We start from the raw sequence: 10942 nt of genomic DNA on the forward strand, positions 1-10942 counted from the left end.
TAAGATGCAATTCTTTCCATCTGACCTACATGATTCTAGCATCTCATTGGCAAACTCTTCTGTACTCTCTATACCTCATCCCCTTTTAACTGTCTTACCTGCAAGGCATTACATAATGCAATGCTAATTATCTTACTTTGTCTGGAAAGCAGCTTCTAAGATATGCTGCTAATAGACAATGATACAACTTTCAAAACAAAAGAAAACTTCATTTCTATAGTAAGTGTCCTAATTAACATCAATTCAGTGTCTAATTTTTCACTGTGGTAGAACTCCCTCAGCTCCAAAAATAATAGGATGATAGAGCTGCCTCAGGGAACTGACAACTTGCTTGAACTGCAGGAGCACAGGTAAGTAACTAAAAGTGAGGCCACAGAAAATATCTAGCTCATTTCATTAATATCCAAAGCTAGAAGTCAGTTGCAGTTGAATTACTGCAACATGCTAGTCAGTTGCACATCTACCAATGGGTTTTTTCTGTAATTTTTTCCTATGTGAAATGGATGTTTAGGTTTGTTGCACAATACACTTCATGTAAAATCCTAAGAGAAGCAGCAGAATCTTGAGGTGTCACTGCTACCATTCTTAGGCTAGAAGACTTCTAGTCTTTGGTTTAATAATTGGTGAAGAAGCTCAGAAGGGATTTAGTGAGATGGAGTCAATACTGGATGTAGTACTGCGATTCATGGCCTTAAATTTTTCAGTAGCAGAAATTTAGGGTTCTGAGAAGAGCAGAAACATTTTAAATTGTATGACCTTACCTATTGATCTCTAAAAAGATCTAGCTACTGCTGATTTGTCTGCATCATCTCTCTCAGGAGGAAGGGGGACCAACTCTTGAGTAGTAAACTGGAGCTTTGTTCCCATTCTCTTCCTGGGACAGTGAGCTCTGAGCTGTCCCCAGTGTCACACTTACTGTGCTTGGTCAGACCCAGTACATCACCACCAGCTCCACCCAGGGAGCAACACCCACAGCCTTGCACAGTTCTGTGAGATTCCACTTGGAAAGGGAGCCATGCTGGGCTCTACCACTCATTAATTTGTGAGGCCTGTTCAGGTCAGGTAGAAATTTCAAATATTGCATGGTATTGTAAACCTCTTCTGGGTTTTGCAGTATAAAAATAAAATTGAAAATTAGTTAGGATAAATATTTATTTTCACATAACATATCTTAATTGTGAAAAACACAATAGTCTATTCACATGTACACATAAACTTTTGTAATAAATTACATCCAAGAAGTTGAGTAATTTTGAGCAGGAATATGAAATTAGAAGTAAATATAGCACTACATCTGCTTTACATTGTGTGTGATTTCAGAACGTTAAGATTAACATTGGAAAAGCACTTAAATTCACGCAAAACCAGTGTGTTTTAAAATAAAACCACTCTGAAATACTGAACAGAAATACAGAATGCCATTGAATACACTGATTTCTTAATATTCTAAGAGTTGGTCAAGTGAAGCTAATACATTTTGATTGTATACATTATCTGTAACAAAGTCAGCAATATGTTAAAACACCATCAGGCTGCTTTCAGGACAAACCAGTATTGAGCTTCTATACTAACCTTAAGACAATTGGAATCTTACAATTTTATCATCAAGTACACAAAACAAAGCATTTAACCTTAATGCATCAGCATTTTTTTCCTAAATTTACATATACAAAACATTGAATTAGATGTAAATTCTTCTTTGCGTCCATTAGATTTTTTTGTTTTCTCCATAAAAATGGCTTTTAATGGGCTTTGATAATGCTAAGGTAAATTTAGAACAGTGACCCTATTAAGTTTGCAGCAAAATGCAATTATTTATGGCTAAAGTATTAAAACATACACACTCACACACACAAAAACATTGGAATACTTTCAATGTGCTGAATGGGAAAACTTGTTCATGAGGTGTATAGAAAATTTGCATATTTGGGAAAGCTGGGGAATGTTAGAGCCCTATGGATGAGTTCTTATGAAGATTGCAAGACTACAATTCTTTTTTTTAGGATTCAAAGTTACAGCATAATACTGAGAGTTAGCTTTCATTTTAATAATTTAAAAATTTATCTTAAAAAATTTAAAAATCAGTGAATTCCAAATAACACAATAAAACTTCAGCTCTACATCCCTATTCATTCAATACCTAATCTCGCAGTCTTTTACACAAAAGAACAGCTTGAAGGATCAGGCAGTAACAAAATCCATTACAAAAAATGTAATAGCCTTAAAGCCACATTTTACTTTGCAATGTTGTTTTTATCCTTTAATCAGTATGTACTTGATGGAATAATAAAGAGCTGTAACAAAACAACAGCAGGATACCCATTTAATTATTATACACAATCTCTGGAACTAAGAGGTTTACAGTTGTTAGTGGAGAGAAGACAATATTAATATGTCCTTTATGTGGCTGAATTTTAGGCAATAAAAAGGAAGATCATTGGGCAGGTGATAAAACTGCATGTGGGATATAGTTTGTATCTACAAAAATTTCCCTATTATAAAATAATGGATTGATTAATGACAAAATGCATTTGTTTGGCCCACCATGGCAACATTCATACAATACAAGATAAGATACCGTAATCACAAATCGCATTTTAAGAAATACTGTACCCATGTTTCACATCAAAGGATGTGGTGGTGTTCTTTAGCTAAGGTGAGAAAATGCTTTAATATATAATTTTATATATATATATATATTTATATATATATAGGACTATGTTCCAGTTACATACAAATTTTAATATTAAATACACTGTATTAAATCAAGGAAAACTTCACAAATACAGAATCTGACCCTGCAATTCACATTGCAAAACTGAATCCATGACTTCAAATGGACGGATTAAGGAGGAAAGTATTATCCTTGTTAGTTTGTTCACAGAGTCAGATCACTTGTTATTTTATAAACTTCTTAATGTTCGCTTGTCAATTTGGGTTTCTTGAAATCATGTACTAGTTAGGTGATTAAAAATAAAATTGGAACAAGGGTTTTCAAGTTCATCTTGAATCAAGATTATTAAGTATTCTCACACAGAAAAAGTAGCAAAATACAGTACAAACCTATTAAGAGGAAAGTTGAATTTGAAAGAAAATTTGCTTCTTACATTTCTGATACAAGTACTGATAAATGGCCAAGATCAGCAACGAACACAAAGATTTTTTGCATTGGCTACTGCAGACATTTACATTGATACTAGACAAGGTAGACAAGGTGGAATGAGACAAGTATTGCACTACATTACCTGTGCTAGTTTGAGATGAAAGACAAAAGTTACAAGGTAAATAATTTATATTTAGTGGTTGTGGCACTCCTTTAATTCGTTTGTAAAAAATTACTTGAAGAGCAAGTCATAGACAAGTCTCCCGGTCAACACCTTTCCCTGAGTCAGCTTTCTTCTCTTTTCTGATTTCAGCACTAGGAAATGAAAGGGGAAACAAAAAAAATAGAGTTACAGTAGCACTATCACACACTCAACTATATGTATAATCTACCTGAAAACCAACATTGCACAGATACTTTATTTTTCATGCTTCATGGCACAAACTGGGAAAGCAGGTGAAAATTTCTGTGCTGAATGGTGTAGAAGACATCAGGCAGCATTTTAGTGACAAGGTAGGTAAAGAACTTAAGATGTACAGACAGCCAGCATGCAAGCAAAGATAGCCACTTATTTTTACTTTTTTGGCAAATACAACTTAATTTACTAAATAATGGTAATGGTACAGTTCTCAGACAATACCAGGGCATTCTTAAATGGAACAAACAAGAGGTCACAGTAAGTATTTCTTGTCTCTAAAATGTATTCTCTTGTTCAACTGTACATTTAGGAGGAATGCTTCTGAACTAGAGTAGTGCAAGCCAATATCCAACAAATATTTGGCTTTCAGTCTTGACTGGGGAGAGCAGAAGTCTGGGGAGGATGGGGAGAGACAATATTCCCCATGTGGAGTGTAATACATACTTCCTCATGTATACATTATAAGGAAATAAAAAAAACAGCCTGAAAGATCAGACACAAGCTGTATCATTCAGAACACTAAACCAGAGTTCAAATTTGGATTCAGCTTTTTTTTCTCCAGTTAAAACAATGTTGATTTGCCTACAGAAAGCAATATACGTGCAAAGCAGATGACTTTTTGTGTGTGTGAGTGTCCTAATTTACAACAGCGTAAATAAATAAAAAGTCATGTTCTTCCAATGAGTCTCAATGACAGTATGAAAATGCAAAGAGGCTTCCACAACACAGGCAAATCAAGCCTTCAACAAAGAGTGGCAGGGTATCTAAAGAAAACCAGATGGTTCTGAGAACAAACCTGTAGCAAGCACATAACCTACCAGGTTTCATGGGAATAATTCCTTAACTAGAATGAATGAGAAATAGGCTGAGTTACGCAAGGCTTAAAGAAAGCAAGATCAATTCTCAAATTCTTACGGCGATTCATGCACAATTCTACAATCATTTGACATTTTGCTTCACGTAAAAATTGCTTTAAGGATACAATTCAGTTCAGCCAAAGCTTACTTCTATGCCTATGGCAGCTTCCAGAGGTGTTAATGGAAATAGCTAAAGAATACCAACTTCTGCCACTTCAACTGCCAAATCTGTCACCTTCTGTAGAACAGTGATAGAATTGGGTACGTTACACTTTCTGCACACAAAGGGTATGCAAACATATTCCGGGGGGGGTGAATTGAAAGTGCAGCAGTACAGCAGGCAGGGAGTTACCTGTGCTTAGTAAAAGCAAACACTGAGGTGTTGTGTGCCTTACAGTCTACAATATTTCCACGTTTTAGGTGCCTCTGTGATACCAGGAAAGTCTTCCTTCTATTTAGGATTCACATCTCTGAGCAGCTCCTGCAGATGTGGGCTTTAATGCCTTGAGAAATTTGAAAAAAAAAGGACAAGTCCAGTCTTTTTCCAGTAAAACATGTCACTGGTGGATCTGTAAAGGGGTTGGAGCTCTCTTCCTCCCTGCCAAGGGAGTAGCCTAACACGCTGAGCAGGAAGGTCTGGGATGTGGGATTTTCATACCTTCAGGTGCAAAAGGAAACTCCCTCATATCATCTACAAAGTTGCCTCTTTCTCCAATACTTTAAAAGACCAGCTAAGACCAGTCTATCTCCTGTCTATAGTCAGATCTGCATATTTGAAATTGCTCTCTGAAGGGCTTAATACAGTGAGCAAAGACAGAGGAATGTTTATTTACATGTACCAAAGAGGGCTGTGCTTCAGGTAAGTGCCTTGGTGTTCCATTCTACCAAGAAAAGCTCAAAGGTAGACCTTTAGGTCCCTGAGAATTTTAATAATAAAAGAACAAAGGTTGGAAAATTGTAAAGTTCAGGTGCCTCTATGGCTAGGCAACTTGACTGAATCCCTTGTAATTCTGTCTCTAGACAGGTAAAAGCACTCAGGAGCCTGGGATGTAAGAGCTCTCACACTATGCTACTTCACAGAATCAGGGCCAGGGCACATCTTGTGATAGAAATTATCCATGCATCAGACTGGGAAATCATTTCTATAAACCCTTCCTAAAATCTCTTTTTGTAGATGATCTTAGTTTATAATTGGCCAAGTCAAGTCAGCATTTAATTACTATGAGTAACTTCTTGTTAACTTGTCAATGCCTTGCATAATAGGCATTACATAAAATCATAGTATACTATCATAATTTAATTATCCCCATTTTATAATATTTTGAGATATAAGGAAGCAGAACTGAAAGCAGAAAGGGAATACTAAATGTTATGTAGTTGAACTTCACAAAGTATCAGTAAAATCTATTTCAAAATGAGATTTTTTCCCCCTCTATGATAAGGTACCCTTCACTGCAGAAATTGTTAATCTAATACTGCTGATCTTGATCATTTACAAAAATTATCCTTACAACTGCTACCATTCCAAGAGGGCTTTTTTCCTCACTAATTATCTAGGATTGAATTATATCCTCATTTAATGATACATGCATTATGTTCTATAATATTTTTGTAGTTCTATCCCTAATATGACTTAAGACTAAAGTTGCTTATGACTTTGCTTATCAGAAAAAAAGTCTTTCAGGGTTTAAGCTCGTTGAATCTACTCCTCTCTCAGAACCTGAGACAAACTAGAGCACCTGAAAATGCACAATTTCAGAGTCTTTAAGGTTGTTTGTTTATAATAGGACACTAATATCTAAAACCAGAAAAATCCTTTCTCCTGACTCTTCATTTTCAAGAGCAAAGATACAAGAACAAATTGAAAATTAGATCTTTAGAAAATTATTTTCTATTTCATTAGTTTCTATTTCACTGCATTTTAAAGGGAAAATCTCTTATTTGAGCCACAATCTATGTGGATGCTCTTTGTTCAGAGGGTCATGTTTACATCATCTGTCAAAGCACCAAATAAAGCAACATCCACCAGGAAAATTGAAACTCCTGTGTACCCAGGGGCTGTGAATGTACCACATCAGGTTCTTCTCTTTCTCCAGGCTTTCACAGCCTGGACAGCAGAGGCACTTGGCATAAGAAAACCCTGCAGTAAATCCTCCTGCCATGCACCACACTGATTTCAGTGATCCTTTTCAGTCCATGTGTAGGGTGGAAGGCAAACAAGAACTAGGGGCTATTTTGACTCTCAGTGAAATATTGGGGTTGCTCCAATGGGTGTCTGAAATGAAGGTGCTCTGGTCATCAGCTGGTCAGTCTTGTCTGTGCAGTACAGGGAAAGGAACAACTCTGAAAGGCAGCATGCCATTTTGGGGTAACAAAATTAAAAAACACTTATCAGTACAAGTGTTCTCTTACTGCATCTGTTCACCTTGAAACAATGACTAGCTGTTTCAAACATGGGCTTTTGAAAAATATATTTAGAAATGGGCAGAATATAATTCTGCATTTTAAAAAAATGACTAGGAATAAATGAGTTTGACATTTGATATACTACACTATTTAAATACACTATTTTAACTACAGACTAAATTTCAAAATCCAGTTTTTGGGACTTTAATGAAGATATTTTACATTCTTATTTGAAATTTTTTCTCATCTTGTCTCCCCAAAATCTCCACAAAGTCAACTCATTTGGTTCCAAGGTGACACCATTTTGAATGGGAAGACACAATCAAGGAAAAGGTTGGGGTTGGGGTCTTACCTTGGGGGAATCAGCTTCTAGAGTGATTAGGAAGGGGAGCTTATGACAGAAGTGTGATATAAAACAATTAAATAGAAAATAGTTACATTTTAAATTTATGGAAGTAGAGGAAAAAATTCTCTTAGAAAATCACACTGTGCTTGAATTTAATATCTTCTTATTCCTGTCGTAACTCTGTAGCACAGATAAAATAATGTGTCTTCATTTTACTGGACTAAAATCTAAAATTATTTAAGTGTTTTGAGTACAAGTGAAGTAGGCAGAAAAATGTAAAGAAATAATGCAATCATAAAATTATTTTCACTCCAAATATTATTCGATTGCATTCAGAGTAGTGGGTTCTTCATACAGCTATTTCCAGGGCACTGATGATCACTTCTTTTTCAAGAGGAAAGAACAAAAGCAAGCAGAACAAATGCAATATCCAGGTGGAGGCTGGTGGTTCATTACACAAGCATCAGGCATGCTCAGCTTCATTTTCCACTGGAGCATAACTAAGTACCATGCAAATATTTGTGATTTATGTTTTTAAATAAATAGTGAATTTGTGTTTTGAGCTCAGAATATTACGACTGGACATAAGAAATAAAACTGCAAAATGCTAAAAATCTTTCTAATCCCTAGTAAAATATTATAATATTGGTTTGACATCAATATATAAAGTATAATGAAGTTTAAAAAAATTAAGACCTTTTAGAAGGAAAGCTTGACTCCTTATCTTTTGCATTCTCTGAGGATATCAACAATGTCTTCCACACAGCAGTTTTTGCCATTTCATCAGAAATGTTTATCACAGATGGGTCATCTCTAGATAAGAATGAAAGTAAATACACAATAAAACAATCAGCAATCAGTCTTGTTACTTATTAACTCAATAAAAGTCCTTGAAAACTGATAGTGATGACAATAAGTGCAGTGTAAGTTAAGAGACTATGCTAAACTTCAGAAGTCCTGAACAATTACTTAAATACTCTCTCAGAACATCATAGCACTTTTAAAGAATTTCTTCCTCCAACAGCAATTAATCACAGTAACATCAATAAAATTTATTGTGTCACTACTAATTAGTAAAGAAGAGAAAAATAAAGAAGTGTGAAATTAATTATTGCTCAAGATCTCATAGCATGAAAGCAGCATCACTGGATTAAACACGATCCCAAAAGGTCCTACTTATGCTCTGAAACTCCACCTACTTTTAAAACTATTTTAAAAGCAATCAAAAGCCTTAACAAAATAAAATATTTTAGAATGCTTAAATATTTTTTGATATTTAATTTAATAGAGCTAATAAAAATGCCCAAATTAAACAAATAAGTAGTATTAAGTAGCACTTTGTAGCCATTATGCTCTTTTGCTTTACCTGGACTGCTCCAAACATGTATTTATACACTTCAATGTTTTAAGGGGTTGCCTGTACATTTTTCCTGACTTCATGGTTACTTGGCATTCAGTAAGCCCTCAGTAAACTTGCTGTTTGTTTTGGGGAACCACTTTAATCACCAGCATCTTGACTCTTGTTTTTAGCTACAGGACTGCAACCCTTACAGTACAGAGTCAGGTATAACCCAGGCAACTCTACCAATGTCAACACACAATGGAGATTGATAGAGATCACACTGCAAGATAATTAAGCTACATATTGCTAATATAAATTAAAACAAGAAGGCATGGACAAAACAAGAAAAGAACCAGACCATTAGTAGTGTGATGAGTCAAAAGGAATAGGCTGGGATTTTTCAGAGACACAGTAACAAATCTCCTGATTTTCATTAGGAGACATTATGGTCACTTTGTGTTAAAATATTAGAGAGGAGGCCACTCAAAGATGATGTTTCTATGAACTCACATTCATGCAGAGGTTACTGTCACCAGATATTTCAAATCTTTTATTAAGAATTTATTTATGAAAACTTTCAACTATATTCATTCCTTATGGGCTGGCAACATGTATCATTTCTATCTATAACATAGATATTCATGCTTTTTTAGTTGTGTCAACCCTGCATTATGCTTTATCTACCCGGGACAGCTCTTGATTCACTCATTATCTTACATAACAGGATTGAATCAGAATGTTTTACAGTGTAATACTGTAAGAACCTAGTTTTTCTGAAGCGTTTTCAAAATCCTTCCTGGATCCCTGCTTGCATCAGGGTGAAGGGTTTGATCTGCTCTACACCTTCCTTTTGCACTGTGCACGTCAGAAGCCAAAGTTCATTGTGAGCACTCTGATCCTGCAGTCCTGTCCAATGGAAGGCTTCCAATTAGTGTGTCTTTTTCCTAGGGAATGTGAGATCGTGTGGAAAGACTAGAAAAGGGTTGACCTTGTTAAATCCTGCAGTGTATGGTTCAGTTCACCTATCAGTACCAAACAAACATTCTCCTGATATTCAGTAAGAATTATGCATAAATATTGTGGCACATTTATTTAATTGCAACTCACCTAAAAGAGGAAAGGTATATTTTACCTGTAATGTCCTTCTAGTGGTAACTGAACAGTCCCTTCCTCTTCCATTGCTAACATACTTTGCTCTTCCTGGAACAAAGGAATTTAGACATGAGACAGGATATGAAATTGTGAAAGGTGAAATTTCTGTGGTTTAATCATCTTTCCATTTTCTTTAATATTAAGTATTTATTTGAAGTTCTTAAAGTGAGATACTTTTCAACTTTTACTTAAATAGTTGACATTTAAAACCTTCTATTTTAAAAGTTGTATTTTCACTTAATGGTATTTTCCAATGCCAAATAGAGCATTGTTTTATAACAACAAAGAGGAGAATTATTAACAATGAGTGAACAACTGTCTGGTGAATTTTAAATAACACTAAAAACAGGATATATCCATTGATGTTTACATGCAAAAATTAGGGAAGATAAGTTTGCACACAGTTTTAATATTGATAATACTGATTTTAATACTGATTTTTCACTGAAAGGTAGTGAAACAAGAGACCCAAAATTAGTTTTCACTTGAAGAGAATTAGGAGATAAATCTACCAAAAAACATATGTAAAATTACAAATTCAGCAAATCTGCTTTAGGAGAGGAGAGAAGAATAGAGCAGCTCTCAAGTGCCATGTCCTGCCTGCAAGAACAAAGGAAAACAACCTCCAGAAGAGGATTCCCACTGTCCACACCCCTGGTCAGGATAAGCACAGCTAGGAGGTTAAAAAGCCTTGGCAGGAAGGTGACCATCAAATCCTGCTCTAAATTGTGGCAGTGTGTGTGTGAGCCCAACAGACACCCAGAGACCTCCACAGCTTCCTTCCCTTTAACAGTTTCCCCCAGTATCAGTTTTCACCAGTGCCTGTCTTTAAGCAAGGGTTGGCTAAAAAAGAGTTTATCATTTTCTGGCAGATCACCAAAGGCCCACGTGCGTCACAAACACTGGTTTGTGGTATTAGCAGCAAGAGCCAGTACAGCTTTCCAAAATAGTAGAATTTAAGTTCCCTCTGCTTAGAAATTTGTTTCTTCAATCTTTCATTATTATAACTATTTCAAAAGTCACAATATTTTTTTTCTTCAAATGTGAAAGTTCTTTGTTCATTCTTGTCTCAGAAAGATTTAATTGATTAACATCGAAGTGGCTTCCAAAGGAGGTCTGTGAAGCACGTATCATATCCACTATAAATGTACAAAGCCCTGAAAAAAACATGGCCTAAAAATATAAAAACAACTTAAGTGATGAAATTAGGAACCAATCAAGTAAGTTTCAGATCCTGTCAACTACATTTCTGAATATTCTTGTGGGTAGAATACTTCTATTTTTAAAACCTGTGTGATAGCAACTCTCCAATTAATTC

General features: G+C 35.3%; 1 protein-coding gene across 6 annotated transcripts in view; it reads right to left on the reverse strand.

Annotated features, from left to right (window-relative positions):
* Nucleotides 1–1138: 1138 nt before the first annotated feature.
* The window catches only part of SLC4A10 (solute carrier family 4 member 10), a 146317-nt gene continuing 136513 nt past the window's right edge, over nucleotides 1139–10942 (reverse strand). For 5 of the 6 annotated variants that reach the window (XM_058027921.1, XM_058027923.1, XM_058027920.1 and 2 more), the window contains 3 exons: nucleotides 9605–9672; nucleotides 7827–7943; nucleotides 1139–3418 (listed from right to left, as the gene is read on the reverse strand). In XM_058027921.1, the coding sequence (XP_057883904.1) occupies nucleotides 3352–3418; nucleotides 7827–7943; nucleotides 9605–9672 (252 nt within the window). In that variant the 3' untranslated portion in view covers nucleotides 1139–3351. Of the gene's footprint in view, nucleotides 3419–4339; nucleotides 4366–7826; nucleotides 7944–9604; nucleotides 9673–10942 lie in introns of all 6 variants that reach the window. The other variant, XM_058027924.1, reaches the window with a different exon arrangement.

This window comes from Melospiza georgiana, chromosome 7, assembly GCF_028018845.1.
Source record: "Melospiza georgiana isolate bMelGeo1 chromosome 7, bMelGeo1.pri, whole genome shotgun sequence".
NCBI lineage: Eukaryota > Metazoa > Chordata > Aves > Passeriformes > Passerellidae > Melospiza > Melospiza georgiana.